The sequence below is a fragment of the Saimiri boliviensis genome, chromosome 5 (assembly GCF_048565385.1).
Source record: "Saimiri boliviensis isolate mSaiBol1 chromosome 5, mSaiBol1.pri, whole genome shotgun sequence".
NCBI classification, from domain to species: Eukaryota; Metazoa; Chordata; class Mammalia; order Primates; family Cebidae; genus Saimiri; species Saimiri boliviensis.
Window position 1 is genome coordinate 283677 of NC_133453.1, and position 15667 is coordinate 299343.

General features: G+C 59.3%; 1 protein-coding gene and 1 pseudogene across 4 annotated transcripts in view; both read right to left on the reverse strand.

Annotated features, from left to right (window-relative positions):
* Positions 1–2109: 2109 nt before the first annotated feature.
* The window catches only part of D2HGDH (D-2-hydroxyglutarate dehydrogenase), a 33499-nt gene continuing 19941 nt past the window's right edge, over positions 2110–15667 (reverse strand). For 2 of the 4 annotated variants that reach the window (XM_074398695.1, XM_039469996.2), the window contains 2 exons: positions 13747–13912; positions 2110–3111 (listed from right to left, as the gene is read on the reverse strand). In XM_074398695.1, coding sequence (XP_074254796.1) covers positions 2852–3111; positions 13747–13912 — 426 coding nt within the window. In that variant the 3' untranslated portion in view covers positions 2110–2851. The remainder of the gene's footprint in view (positions 3112–13746; positions 13913–15667) is intronic. The other 2 variants (XM_074398696.1, XM_074398697.1) reach the window with 2 other exon arrangements.
* On the reverse strand, positions 13919–14958 carry LOC141584717 (uncharacterized; annotated as a pseudogene).

Below are 15667 nucleotides of genomic sequence, written 5' to 3' on the forward strand. Positions count from 1 at the left end.
CACTCCCCTGGGGCTGAGACCACCAGGCCTGCACCTTCTTCCCTCTCTGGAGCTGTACACAGGCAGCTCTGACCCTGCCTGGGGCCCCTCTTGCCCCTCCTCGGCCTCAGCCCAGGGGCCCTGGTTGTATAACAAGTTCTCACATTGCAGGAGCTTAGAGTTCTTAATGTGACAATTACCGGCTTCTAATCCCAACACAAAGGCTGCCCCGAGCACCTCCAAACGCCAACGACCCTGGCTGGAGCCGCTGCAGATGGAATGGGGTCAGAACCCGCCTGGCTGGAGCCACTGCTGACAGAATGGAGGGTCAGAACCCGCCTGGCCGGAGCCGCAGTGTAAGGAATGGAGGGTCAGAACCCGCCTATCTCCCCACCTACTTGTTTCCACGTGGCTGCAGGCTTTGTCAGAACCTCAGGCTGAGGTTGGGCGGTGTGGAATTCCTGCATTTCTTTTACACACAGCTGACCAGAGACACAATACTGTCAGCTATCTCCAGGGCACCAAGGCCAGAGGCCTGCCTCATGCAGATTCACCGAGTTCTCCCCCATCAGTCACACGATCCTTGTTAACCCTCAGGCTGCGAGGCACACAGTCCGTATCTGGAAATCTGGGTCTGATCAGATCTTCCTGCTGTCAGGTAGAGAAACCGAGCAGGTTTCCAGCATGTGAGTATCCCTGGCCCCCTGGCCGCCACGCAGTGTGGGTTTCCTCGTGGCGACAGGCCGTTCCTTGGGCCAGCTCAGGCAGCCAGATTCTCGCCGGCACCGCATTGCCTGGCTGTGTTGTACTTCCCATCATTTAAAGGCACAAAAGAGAAGCCTGAGGTGGGTCTAAGCAGCCCCCTCCCCACTGTTGGGTGAACTAGAGGTGAACACAGCAGGGCCCAGCGGTGGAGCTCCAGGAACAAGTGCCCTGGCTGTTGGCAGGGCTCAGGCCCGGAGTCACCACAGCCTCCTGGAGCCAAACCCCCAGGGAAAGAGTGGCAACGGCCTCTTCTTCCTCCAACACTCCTGGGCCGTGTCTGCTTCCCCAGTCCCCAGAAGCCGGGCACCAGGCAGTGTGGAGGTACAGGTCCAGAGATGACTAGAGGGACGGATTCCTCCTCTGCCCTGCGCAGGCACCCCACCGGCCACAATCTTCTCAGCAGGCGAGGACAGGCCTCCACAGCCCCAGAGCCCGTGCTGGGCCCAGATCCTCATGGGGACCCTGGGACTCTGGGCTTTTCCCTGTCCCCCCGCTGGCCTCTCCAACAGCAGAAGTGAGCATTTAGAGCGTGGCCAGGGGGCTCTCAGGAGGGCAATAGACCCCAGATCTGAGAATCACAGGTCCCTGCCCAGGGGTAAGACATGAGGTCGTATGGCCAGCATGGGCAGAAGCTTGAAAGCCCCCAAGCCACACCTGGGCCAGCAGCAGCCACCCAGGGTGATGCCGGGTGCACAGTTGGTCAGCGGCTCAGCAGCTCACCCTGGCCTGCAGCCAACCCAGCAGGGTCCACGGGCCCAGCAGCAGAGCTGGAGAACACAGCAGGAAAATGGCCGGCCCCGAAAAAGAGGTTAGAGGGAAAGGCAGGAGCCGCTGGCTGAGCTCGGGGGCCACAGGTGCATGCCGTGGGGCTTCGTGTCAGGCACCCATGGGGCCTGGGGTCTGCTCTACGCAACAGACATTGTACAGGTGCCCAGGGTTCCCGGCCTGGGATGGCGAAGAGTGGCCTGTCCAGAGGGCCCCAGCTAGGCAGGCGGGCTCTGCAGGGCAGCAGGGTCAGAGGCACGTTTCCACCTCTGAGCAGGATCCGAGCACCTTGACGCCCACAGGGACAGGAGGGGCCTGCGGATCACCTTGGACAGGCCCAGCCGCTGAGGACCTCCAGCGCCACCAGGAGCCACAAGGTGCCCACTCCACGTCCAGGCCTGCCCCATGCAGGCTGCAGCTCAGCCACTGCTGGGACAGTGCATGGGGACAGGAGCAGGGAGAGCACAGCAACAGTCACAGCAGGGCCAGGCCCCGGCCACACTATGGCCCCAGCGCCCAGGGGTTTTGGGAACAGGACGCATAGGCACTTCCAGACGGGCTTCGCAAGATGATTTTCCAGTGACAAAAGCACAGAGAAGGTTGCAGCCAATTCAGGTTTTACTGGACATTCACGACAGAAGCAGAGGTGCCCCCAAGTGCGTCACACAGCCCACTGGTTGCCCAGGGCTGCTGGCCGGCAGGAGCGCTCCACAGCGGCCTCACTCACGCCTCCGCACACCCTCTGCAGAAGCAGTCCCTGAGACTCAAGAGCACAGCTCGCCCTGGTGGAGTGTCTTCCCAGCCGCAGGCCCTCTAGAAGACGGAGGAAGCAACACGTTCCTGTCACTCAGGCCCAGACACCAGCCACCGCCACCCCTCCCAAGGGCACCCACGGCCTGTGGGACCCGGATCCGTTCAGCAGAGCCTCAGCGCCTGGGTCATCTCGGCAACCCAGGATCGTGGCCTACGTGGCCCTGCCCACAACCCCCCACTACCCACCAGCAGCAAATGGCAGAAGAACCACCCAGTGCCTCAGAGCTTCGGCAAGCAAGGCAGAGCCAGAGACCGCCCCAACCAGGCAAGTGAGACCCAGTTCCGCTTCCCCACGGGCAAGGCTGATGCCACCCTGACCGGTCAAGACAGCAGCAGAGGCCTCACCTCGCCCTGCCTGCAAAGGAGGGAGTCTATTCCACCCCCAGCTCTGCCAGACACTCCTGCAGTTCCCAGTGTGGGCCACGGTCCCCTGCCCACCGCCAGCTCATCACTCAGACCCAGCACAACACTCCCGCCCCGAGAACCATCGCTGACCCCCAGCGGGCCTTGGTAGTGACGGGAGCGGCCGTCAGGCCTGGCTGGGCAGCGTCTTGTAGGGGTTGAGGATGCCCTTGGGGTCCAGCAGGGCCTTGAGCTGCTGCATGAGCTGCAGGGCCTCGCGTGGCTTGCTGTAGCCCAGCACGTCCCTCTTCCTGAAGCCCACGCCATGCTCCGCGCTGACGCTGCCCTGCTGCCTGGCCGTCCACTCGTACACGTGAGGCTCCAGGGCGCCCAGGAGCGACGGGCTGAAGGCCTCCGCCGTCACATTGAGGTGTAGGTTACCGTCTCCTGGAAGGACAAGGGCACTAGGGTCAGGCTGGGCGGGGCAGCCTCCGGGACCCACTCCTCCCCCCACAGCCCCTCCTGAGATTCCTTCCCCAGCAACTCCAAGACCCCCCTGGCTGAGCCTCACCCTCGCGACACCTGCTCTGGGACGTCGGCTACCTTGGCTTCTCCATGCTTCTCTCCCCAAGTTCTCCCCCGCTTCCGACACCCTCCGCTTGAGGCCAGCCCAGGGCTCCCATCTCCCTGAGCCGAGACTGATCACTTGAGCGACCACCTGCCACTGCCTCCGTCCTGACCTGGAAGAGCCCAGGGCAGTCTCCCAGCCTGTACCCCCAGCACCTGGTCAGATAGAGGGGTCCACAGTGGTGCCCAGGGCCGCTCTATCCGGATGCCCCCATCAAACCCCAAAGTCACTGCCCCTGGGGCAGCTCCATCTGGATGACCCCCCAACAGTCACCACCCCAGGGCAGCTCTATCAGACACCCCCATCCCCCAACAGTCACCACCCCAGGGCAGCTCTATCAGACACTCCCCACCACAGTCACTGCCCCAGGGCAGCTCTATCAGATACCCCCCACCATAGTCACCACCCCAGGGCAGTTCTATCAGACACCCCCCCCAGTCATTGCCCCAGGGCAGCTCTATCTGGATGTCCCCCCAACCAAACCCCAAAGTCACTGCCCCTGGGGCAGCTCTACCTGGACGCCCCCCCCCCAGTCACCACCCCAGGGCAGCTCTATCAGACACCCCCATCCCCCACAGTCACCACCCCAGGGCAGCTCTATCAGACACCCCCATCCCCCACAGTCACCACCCCAGGGCAGCTCTATCAGACACCCCCATCCCCCACAGTCACCACCCCAGGGCAGCTCTATCAGACACCCCCATCCCACAGTCTCCGCCCCTGGAGCTGTGCAGCCAGTGCCCACTGCAGACACAGTCCAGCCCCCAGCCACCTCCCCTCCAGTCCACTCACCCCACAATGAGCCCCCAGAGCAGTGCCTCTCAGAACTCTCCCAACAGACCCTGGCTCTGGCCCGGCCCAGGCACAACCCCCTCTTCTGACCTCAGAGATGAAGCAGGTGATGGCTCAGAGAGGCTGGGCAGAGCCAGAGTCAGGGCCAAGTGAGGACCCCACCCCACCTCCAGGCCAGCAGGAGAGGGAGCCAGAAACCAGCTCAAGGGCTGCCAGGACAAGAACAGTGGCTTTTAACGCAGAGCTGGACACTGAGGAGGGACCCCAGAGGCAAACCAGGACGCACCACCCCGAACTGTGCCATGTTGGGGTGAAGACTGTGTTCCCACAAAGGAACTGAGAAGCGGCAGGTCCAAGAAAAGCTCTCCCCACTCACATGATGCCTAAGAGTACAACAGGAATTATGGGCAGAGGCCCCTCCCTCTACTAGCATGGACAAAGGTAAAGGCAGCTCAGGCCTTGCCATCCTCTGCCAGCTCCATGCCCCCTCCGAGACACCACCTGGAGACTCAGTCCACGTCCTGCCTGTGACATCCCTAAATCGTGACTGTTGGTTGAGAGACCATGTGGGCCTGAATTCACAGCCACCTGTTTGAGAATCACTCATTCCCGGGGCTCCCAGGTGGCTGTGAAACCCACATGTTGATGAGCCTGTGCTTCTCCTGTTAATCTGTCTTTAGCTACAGGGTCCATGCCAGCTGGGAACTAGAACAGGAAATAGACAGAAAACTATTTCTCCACCCCTACCAGAACAAACCCCAGGCAGGGAGTATAGCAGGGACCCCTCAGTCCCCCCGAGGCAGGGAGTAAAGCAGGGCCCCCCTCAGTCCCCCCGAGGCAGGGAGTAAAGCAGGGCCCCCCTCAGTCCCCCCGAGGCAGGGAGTAAAGCAGGGACCCCCCCTCAGTCCCCCCAGGGCAGGGAGTGTAGCCGGGACCCCTCCTCAGTCCCCCCGAGGCAGGGAGTATAGCAGGGACCCCCTCAGTCCCCCCGAGGCAGGGAGTATAGCAGGGACCCCCTCAGTCCCCCCGAGGCAGGGAGTAAAGCAGGGACCCCCTCAGTCCCCCCGAGGCAGGGAGTAAAGCAGGGACCCCCTCAGTCCCCCCGAGGCAGGGAGTAAAGCAGGGACCCCTCCTCAGTCCCCCCGAGGCAGGGAGTAAAGCAGGGTCCCCTCCTCAGTCCCCCCGAGGCAGGGAGTAAAGCAGGGCCCCCCTCAGTCCCCCCGAGGCAGGGAGTAAAGCAGGGCCCCCCTCAGTCCCCCCAGGGCAGGGAGTAAAGCAGGGACCCCCTCAGTCCCCCCGAGGCAGGGAGTAAAGCAGGGACCCCCTCAGTCCCCCCGAGGCAGGGAGTAAAGCAGGGACCCCCTCAGTCCCCCCAGGGCAGGGAGTAAAGCAGGGACCCCCTCAGTCCCCCCGAGGCAGGGAGTAAAGCAGGGACCCCCTCAGTCCCCCCGAGGCAGGGAGTAAAGCAGGGACCCCCTCAGTCCCCCCGAGGCAGGGAGTAAAGCAGGGCCCCCCTCAGTCCCCCCAGGGCAGGGAGTAAAGCAGGGCCCCCCTCAGTCCCCCCGAGGCAGGGAGTAAAGCAGGGCCCCCCTCAGTCCCCCCAGGGCAGGGAGTAAAGCAGGGCCCCCCTCAGTCCCCCCGAGGCAGGGAGTAAAGCAGGGACCCCCTCAGTCCCCCCGAGGCAGGGAGTAAAGCAGGGACCCCCTCAGTCCCCCCAGGGCAGGGAGTAAAGCAGGGCCCCCCTCAGTCCCCCCGAGGCAGGGAGTAAAGCAGGGCCCCCCTCAGTCCCCCCGAGGCAGGGAGTAAAGCAGGGACCCCCCCTCAGTCCCCCCAGGGCAGGGAGTGTAGCCGGGACCCCTCCTCAGTCCCCCCGAGGCAGGGAGTATAGCAGGGACCCCCTCAGTCCCCCCGAGGCAGGGAGTATAGCAGGGACCCCCTCAGTCCCCCCGAGGCAGGGAGTAAAGCAGGGACCCCCTCAGTCCCCCCGAGGCAGGGAGTAAAGCAGGGACCCCCTCAGTCCCCCCGAGGCAGGGAGTAAAGCAGGGACCCCTCCTCAGTCCCCCCGAGGCAGGGAGTAAAGCAGGGTCCCCTCCTCAGTCCCCCCGAGGCAGGGAGTAAAGCAGGGCCCCCCTCAGTCCCCCCGAGGCAGGGAGTAAAGCAGGGCCCCCCTCAGTCCCCCCAGGGCAGGGAGTAAAGCAGGGACCCCCTCAGTCCCCCCGAGGCAGGGAGTATAGCAGGGACCCCCTCAGTCCCCCCAGGGCAGGGAGTAAAGCAGGGACCCCCTCAGTCCCCCCGAGGCAGGGAGTATAGCAGGGACCCCCTCAGTCCCCCCAGGGCAGGGAGTGAAGCAGGGACCCCCTCAGTCCCCCCAGGCAGGGAGTAAAGCAGGGACCCCCCCTCAGTCCCCCCGAGGCAGGGAGTAAAGCAGGGACCCCCTCAGTCCCCCCGAGGCAGGGAGTGTAGCAGGGACCCCGACAGTCCCACCGACACACACTCAAGCCAGAGAGGGGTAAACACAACCCCCACCAAGGCCGTGCCCAGGGAGGACTGGCTGGGAAAGGAGAAGCAGCATTTCCACAGAATACGTTGGCTGGCTTGTTTTTTCGAGACAGGGTCCCCTCCATCACCCGGGCTGGAGTGCAGGAGAGCGATCCTCAGTCTGCACATCCACCACCCGTGCCCAGGCAGCCCTCCTAGCTCAGCCTCCTGAGGAGCTGGGACCACAGGCGTGTGCCACCACACCCAGCTAATTATTTCTTTGTAGAGATGGCGGGGGGGTCTCACTATGCTGCCAGGCTGGTCTTGAAGTCCTGACCTCAAGCAGTCCACCCATCTCTGCTCCCCAAAGCGCCAAGACGACAGGTGTGCGCCACGTGCCTGGGGTCCCACAGAGTATGTGAGCACAGTCACGCTTCACAGCAGTGGCTCCCTCAACCCCGGACCACAGAGATGACGTTAGTCCCAAACCATTACAGTGGAGCAGAAAAATTCCCATCGCTTCAATTATGACGTCACCAGGTTGTAGCACAATTACTTTTTAAAATCTGTTTGGTGTAGTTCTGTGTGCGATCAGGTCTAGAGGAGTGCACAGGCCCTACGCTCTTGCCCACCACTTACCCACCACTCACCACTCACCACTCACCCACCAATCACCCACCGGTCACCCGCGGCTCATCCACCACTCACCCACCACTCACCCACCACCCACCGCTCACCCACCACCCACCGCTCACCCACCACTCACCCACCGCTCACCCACCGCTCACCCACCACCAACCGCTCACCCACCGCTCACCCACCACCCACCGCTCACCCACCACTCACCCACCGCCCACCCACCACTCACCCACCACCCACCCACCACCCACCACTCACCCACCACTCACCTACCACTCACCCACCACCCACCGCTCACCCACCACCCACCGCTCACCCACCACTCACCCACCGCTCACCCACCACCCACTGCTCACCCACCGCTCACTCACTGCCTTGCCAGAGCCCCAATTCTGCAGACCCACCTGTGGTAAGCACCCTACACAGATGTGGCATTTTTTATACCACACTTCTCTGGTGCCTTTCCTAGGACAACCTTTTGTGTTGAGGCACACACTAGCATCGTGTCACAACGGCTTCCAGCGTGACGTGGATGACAGCTGTGGTTTGTCACCTCAGGCGATGGCTATGCCACACCGCCTCGGTGTGTACAAGGCTGTGCCGTCTGGGCATGCGTGCCCTCTGTGGTGCTCATACAAAACGAAACCACCTAACGACACACTGCTCAGGACGCATTCCCATCATTGAGCAACACCTGATCGCCACCCGAGCAACAGCACCCAGATCTGCAGCCGGAACTCAGGCTGCCTTGGGTCCCAAAGGCGCCGAGCTGAGAACCCGCAGATTGAGGCGTGAAGCACTTCCAGGCGGGGCCCGGGGGCCCTCACCCTCCCCACCCACTGCAAAAGCAAACCACCTCCCCTGCAGGCCTCAAATAATTCCTACAGATAAACATCTAACGAATATGAGCTCACGCCAAAAATCACACACACAAGACAAACCACCGCGGGCAAGGTCAGAATCAGACCCAGAAACGCCTCCAACACTCACTTCCAGACACAGAACACCAAGCTGTCAAAAGTACAAAACCACAAAATCTGACCCAGCAGCTTTTAAACATCCACGCCAATCTCCTGGAGATGAAACACATAGTGCTGGCCTGTGGCGCTGAACGGACAGGTCTGACGGCAGATCACAGCGGCAGAGACCGCCAAGCCGCAGACAACGACGGGCAGAATCCGAAAGCCAGGTGGGGCTGGGACCGAGTTCCAGGAAGAGAAGAGAGGGAGGGAAGCGCTGTTTGAAGAGACTCTGGCGGCTGAGGAACTTCTAAAGCCAGCAAGACCCCGAAGCCCAGCAAGTGCCAAGCAGGTAAGCAAACACTCCCCCCGCCAGACCAGAGTGAAACTGCAGAACCCCAAAGACAGCGGAAGGAGCTGAAAGCCACAAGAAAGAAAAAGCGGATTCCCTCCATTCCGCCCCAAGGGCACGGCCCTGCCCAGCAGGCGTCAGAAAGGGCAGAAAGAGAGGCAGAAGGAGGCTCCCCTCTGCCGCTGGGAAGTGACTGTCAACCCAGAACCACTGAAATCCACTGGGGAAAAGACGTTTTTATCAACGACATCGGGACATTTCCAGACGAAATCTGAACCGTTCTGACACCTGTTTTCCATGCCAAGGAAAACAGCGTGGAGGCTGCGATTGAGGTGGAGGCTGTGGGTACACTGGCCACACAGAATCAGCATGGTGACAGGGTGACACGTGGCTGAATGCAGCAGAACCAGCATAAGGCCCAAACAGCATGCAGGGGCCCTCGGTGTCCCAGGGGCCTGGATACAGGACCCCTCAGACATCAAATTCCTCAGATGCTCGAGTCCCTGACAGAAAATGGTGTGGGATTTGCAAATAAACCACACACGGCCTCCTGTATGCTTTTTTTTTTTTGAGATGGAGTTTCACTCTTTTGCCCAGGCTGAAGTGGTACGATCTTGTGTCATTTCAACCTCCGTCTCCTGGGTTCGAGTGATTCTCCTGCCTCCGCCTCCCGAGTAGCTGAGATTATAGGCAGCCACCACCACACCCGGCTACTTTTGCATTTTTAGTAGAGAAGGGGTTTCGCCATGTTGACCAGGCTGGTCTTGAACTCCTGGCCTGATGATCCGCCAGAGGCTCCCAAAGTACTGGGATTACCGGCTCACGTAAGCCACCACACCCGGCTCCTCCCGTATACTTCAAATCCCTCTAGGTCACTTACAACGCTGGTGCAACAGAAACGCTGTCAGCCGCTGTTACACTGCAGTGTCTTTCATTTGCATTGTTTTTTAGTGCTGCACTGTTACTGAATCTGCGGATGTGGAGCCCGTGAATACAGGGGCTGACCATAAGCCACTGGGGAAAACAGCGAATGTTGACGGGCCACGAAGCCCTCGAGCTGCACACCCACAAGGGCTCCCAGAGGCAAAACCAGCAGGGCGAGTGTGCAGAGTGCGCGAGCTAGAGTGAGAGGAGACACACTTAGAGGAAGACGCACGGAGAGAAAAATGGAGACGCAGCAAGGCACAGGGAGACAACAGACAGACGCTGACTCCAGACGGGAGGAGCCAAGTCCAAAATCTGAAGTGCAGGTCAGCACGCTGGAGATCCCAGCAGGAGGTGGGGCTGCAGCTCAGGTCTCCATCGGGTCAGAATCCCCTTCCTTGAGAGACCTTAGATTTTTGCTCGAGGCCTTCACTGACTGGGTAAGGCCCACCCATGCCATGGCAAAGGCCTTCGACTGATTGGGTAAGGCCCACTCAAGCCATGGCAAAGACCTTCGACTGATTGGGTAAGGCCCACCCACCCTGTGGCAGGAGAGCTTCTGTACTGAACATCTACTGATTTAAATGTTAATCACATATAAAAAATACTTCCACAGAAACATCCAGAATGGAGTTTGAGCAAACAAGAGGAACCAGACGTAGCCCAGCAGACACAGAGAAATCACCATCACACACTTTCGGGGACTGACTGATTAACCTCAAACCCAGAGGGCTAGACATGCCCACCACAGTGCTAGGATGACCACCAACAGTTAGTAAACGGCAAAAAGCTAAGTGACAACATAAACCAGAAGAAGAGCAAAACCTAGTGGAAAAAGCCGACGCGAAGTGAGGGACAAAGAGCAGGGTGAAGTAAAGAAACCCGAAACCTGGCCACAGCTCACGCACACCGCCAAACACTCTCATCAAAGACGCAAACAAGTGGCATGAAAAACCGTCTGGGGGCGTCCCGGAGAAACACACCGAAATCACCTAGAACAGAAAGGCTGAAAGCAACAGGAGCACAAACACCACATCTGACAGACACGAAACAAAAGAGAGTGAGTGTCTCTGTGTGATCACAAAGCAGACGCCAAGGCAACGGGCAACGCTGGGGACAGAGTGAGTCCAGCGAGGCGAGAGACTCCACTCACCGGAACCCCGCGCCAAACCTCACATGGCCCGCCCCTGAGAACACGCCTTCAGCACCTCCAGAGCTGCAGGACGAACACATCAGTCCGAGGTCCGGGATTTCTAGCGCCTCCCTTGGGGACTGGCAGTTCGGCAGGATGTAGAGTGAACACACAATGTACACACTTTTTCTCACGGATCTGTACAAACGCCGATTCCACCAACTGTGGAGAGCACATTCTTCTCAAGCACTCTACCGTGGTGAGAGCTGATCACAAGCTGCCCACTGATTGAGTTTGAATAACCTGATCTGATGAGGACCAAGTTTCCTGGGTGTAATGCAATAAACACAAAGTCAATAATTTTTAAAATAGCTGGAAAACCACCACGTTTGGAAATTATGAAATACACTTCTGCATAACCCATGGGTCAAGGAGGAAATGATAATGCAAGCAGCAGATAATGCCCAGGCAGAGCGCCTCACACCTGGCATCTTTGAGAGGCCAAGGAGGAAGCACTGCTTGAGGCCAGGGGTTCAAGACCAGCCTAGCCACACAGCTGGTTCTACCTGACTCTACAGTATATATACCACATATATGCTACAAATATATATGTGGTATAGATCAGATCTCACTGTGTTGCCCAGGCTGGTCTTAAAACTCCTAAACTCCAGCAATCTTCCCGCCTCAGCTTCCTAAAAACACTGCGATTACAAGCGTGAGCCACCACACTAGGCCTACAAAAAAAAATTTTTTGTTAGCCAGGCCTGGTGGTGTGTCTGAGGTGGCAGGCCTCTTTGATCCCAGAAGGGTGAGGCTGTGGTGAGCCATGATTATGCCACTGCACTTCAGCTTGGGCGACAGCGAGATCCTGTCCCCACAAAAAAAAGGGTGTGGGGGCATCCCACAAATGCTACATACAAAGACAACAAACGAATATGTGAACAACTTTATGCTAATATGGAAAAACAATTTAGCAAAACCAATCTAGAAGAAAGGAAAGCTCAAAAGTCCCACAGCTATTAAAGAAATGGAGCTATAATTTTAAAATACTCCCCCAAAAAACCTCCAGGCCCAAACAGCTTCACTGGCAAGTTCTGCATAATATTCATGTTATGATTTTGATACCAAAATCCAGCAGAGACAGCAGAAGGAAACAGTGCAGAACAGAATCACCCACTAAGACCCCTGTCAAAATCCCACAGCAAACACAAACTCAATCTAGCAAAATACAACAAGGATCATGGCCGCCCTGGGTCCACCCCAGAAACACAGAGTCATTGACTTCAGAGCGACCGTTCGGTGTACCTCACCACACTGATCACACATGAGTTACACCCAACGGTCGCTCTGAAATTGGATGAGTCTGGTGACCAGGGCAGGTGCAGGAAGAGCATTTGAAAAATTCAACAGTCATTCTTGTTCTTTTTTTTTTTTTTTTGAGATATAGTTTCACTTGTCACCCAGGATGGAGTGCAGTGGTGCAATCTGCCTCCAGGGTTCAAGCGATTCTCCTGCCTCAGCCTCCCAAGTAGCTGGGATTACAGGCGCCCACCACCACGCCCTGCTACTGTTTTGTATGTTTAGTGGAGGCAGCATTTCATTATGTTGGCCAGGCTGGTCTCGAACTTCTGACCTCAGGTGATCCACCACCCCAGCCTCCCATAGTGCTGGGAATGCAGGCATGAGCCACCACACCCAGCCCATTCTTGCTTTTGCAAAGTAACAGAGGGCTCACTCCAATTCTGACCAAGATGGTCTGTTTTATCTGTGGCCGAGAGAGGCTGGAGTTACCCGAAGAAGAGGAAGCCTCCTGGCTCGAGGTCACATTCCGAATTCTTGGGGCTCCCACACTTCTCTTCTCTGGGTGATGACACACCCATCGTGCCCTCACCCCATTACCACTCAGGAATCCTGCCTTCCTAACACAGAAGATTACCATCCATCCAACTTCAATCTGCCGGATGGACCCATCCCCAGGCTGGGCAACTTTGAGCAAGTTACTTAAATTCTGTGAACCTGTTTACATGTAAGAGAGAGGCAGCAACACCACTCCTAAAAGCTGCTGTGCAGAGAAGTTCCTCCACATCAAGTGCTTAGAATGATGCCTGGGACAGCACAGCCCTTTGTAAGTAATACATATTAGTATCACAAACAAAACCCTAGGCCCTCCTTCAGGTGGCACCTGAATCCCATTTACTGGCAGGTGGATGGAGGCTTCAGGTCAGTGACTGCAGTGCCACCAGGCAGAGAAGAAGCTGGAGTGAGCACCTATCAGGCCCCAAAGCCACACTCCACACCCCGAGCCCTGTTCCCACCCCTGCCCTATAAGCTGGCCTTTTAGACACCTTACTCCAGGGCTCCAAAGAACCGGTAAGAAAATGGCCCAGCACAGCGGCTCACTCCTGTAATCCCAGCACTTTGGGAAGCCGAGGCGGGAAGATCACTGGAGGTCAGGCGTTCAAGACCAGCCTGGGCAATATGGTGAAACCCTGTCTCTACTAAAAATATAAAAATTAGCCAGGTTTGGTGGCAGGTGACTATAATCCCAGTTACTTAGGAGGCTGAAGCAGGAGAATCACTTGAACCCATCAGGTGGAGGTTGCAGTGAGCCAATATTGCACCATGGCTCTCCAGCTTGGACAACAAGAGTGAAACTCTGTCTCAAAAAAAAATAGTAATGAAACATTTTCTTCTTACGAATTAATAGCCTGCATGTGAAAGCATGATTTTTCTGCAAAAAAAAAAAAGATGATCAGAAACTGGTTTTGAAATCCTTCCATCTGAAGGGGTATGTGCCAAGCACTGAAGAGGCCTGGGGGCCGGGCCCTGCGGGAGGGGCCCCCGAGACCCGCATCCTGAACTCCGGGGTCAAGGCTAATGCCCCCCAACTGTGCATTCCAGCGAAGACCCCGGAATGTCTGGCAAGCTGAGCCATGTGCTCTGCCATTAGAAGTGCACAACAGCAGAGTCCTTTCCAAAATACCCAAAACAAGTAATGACAATGACGAGGATTTTCCCTTCCCCGTTAGATGTGGTGGTCTGCCGGCATCTACGGGAGACGTGCTGAGCCAGAGACCACGGCCAACCTGCGCTGCCTCACAGCCCCACGGGCGACTGTGACAGTGGAGCCCACCACCCAGCACACGCAGGACCACCGCGGCCCCAGGGCGCCGCTCACCCAGGTGGCCGTAGCCCACCACGTGCTTGGCCTGCGGGCCAAGGCGGGCACGCAGGTCGGTCACGATGTCGTAGAGCCGCTCCACGGGGAGGGAGAGGTCGTACTTGTACACGTAGCCGTCCCGACTCAGTGCCTCCGTGATCCGCTCCCTCAGGGCCCACAGCATCTAAGGATGAGATGAGGCGAGACACAGGCTGGTGACGGGGACGGCACCCAGGGGCACACCACACTGGGTTGGGTGGCGGCACGTTCTGCTTATTCACCAGCTGTGGCTCCGACCCCAAAACTGACCCAGGACAGTGACTGCCCCAGACCAGGTGTAGCTCCCACTCTGGAATAGACCCAGGACAGTGAATACCCAGACCAGCTGTGACTCCAACCCCAGAATCCACCCAGAGCAGTGACTCTCCCAGACCAGCTGTGGCTCCGACCCCAGAATCCACCCGGAGCTGTGACTCTCCCAGACCAGCTGTGGCTCCGACCCCAGAATCCACCCGGAGCTGTGACTCTCCCAGACCAGCTGTGGCTCCGACCCCAGAATCGACCCAGAGTTATGACTGTCCCAGACCAGCTGTGGCTCCGACCCCAGAATCCACCCGGAGCAGTGACTCTCCCAGACCAGCTGTGGCTCCGACCCCAGAATCCACCCGGAGCTGTGACTGTCCCAGACCAGCTGTGGCTCCGACCCCAGAATCCACCCGGAGCTGTGACTGTACCTGACCAGCTGTGGCTCCAACCCCAGAACTGACCTGTGACAGTCAATGCCCAGAACCAGGTGTGACTTCAACCCCAGAATTGACCCAAGACAGTGAATACCCCAGACCAGCTGTCACACTCCAACCCAAGACAGTGAATGCCCCAGGCTCCATGGCAGCACCAAGTCCCCTGGGACCCTGGCAATCAGGCGGGGGAGCACCTCCTAGGAGGGGGTCAGCAATGACGGGGGCAGGAGGTGCACACTCTGCAGCTTCAGGTCATGTCAGGACAGAGCAGCAAGGGCCAGGGAAGGCCCTGAGGATGAGGATGGGCCCTGGACACTCCCTGAACCAGGGCAGGGTAGGGAAGGGGCACAAAAACGGACGAAGGCAGACAGGAGGACAGCACAGAGCACATGCAGCTCAAGGGGTATGTCAGGGCGGGAGGGACGCAGCAGGCAGGCCATCTAGGAGGGAGGGACATGGCGGGTGGGTGGGCCGTGGGGAGGAGGGACGTGGCGGGTGGGTGGGCCGTGGGGAGGAGGGACGTGGCGGGTGGGTGGGCCGTGGGGAGGGAGGACATAGCGGGTGGGTGGGCCGTGGGGAGGAGGGACATGGTGGTGGGTGGGCCGTGGGGAGGAGGGACATGGTGGTGGGTGGGCCGTGGGGAGGAGGGACATGGCAGGTGGGTGGGCCGTGGGGAGGAGGGACATGGCGGGTGGGTGGGCCGTGGGGAGGAGGGACATGGTGGTGGGTGGGCCGTGGGGAGGAGGGACATGGCAGGTGGGTGGGCCGTTGGGGAGGAGGGACATGGCGGGTGGGTGGGCCGTGGGGAGGGAGGCACATGGTGGTGGGTGGGCCGTGGGGAGGGAGGACATGGCGGGTGGGTGGGCCGTGGGGAGGGAGGCACATGGTGGTGGGTGGGCCGTGGGGAGGGAGGACATGGCGGGTGGGTGGGCCGTGGGGAGGGAGGCACATGGTGGTGGGTGGGCCGTGGGGAGGGAGGACATGGCGGGTGGGTGGGCCGTGGGGAGGGAGGCACATGGTGGTGGGTGGGCCGTGGGGAGGGAGGACATGGCGGGTGGGTGGGCCGTGGGGAGGGAGGCACATGGTGGTGGGTGGGCCGTGGGGAGGAGGGACATGGTGGTGGGTGGGCCGTGGGGAGGAGGGACATGGCAGGTGGGTGGGCCGTGGGGAGGGAGGCACATGGTGGTGGGTGGGCCGTG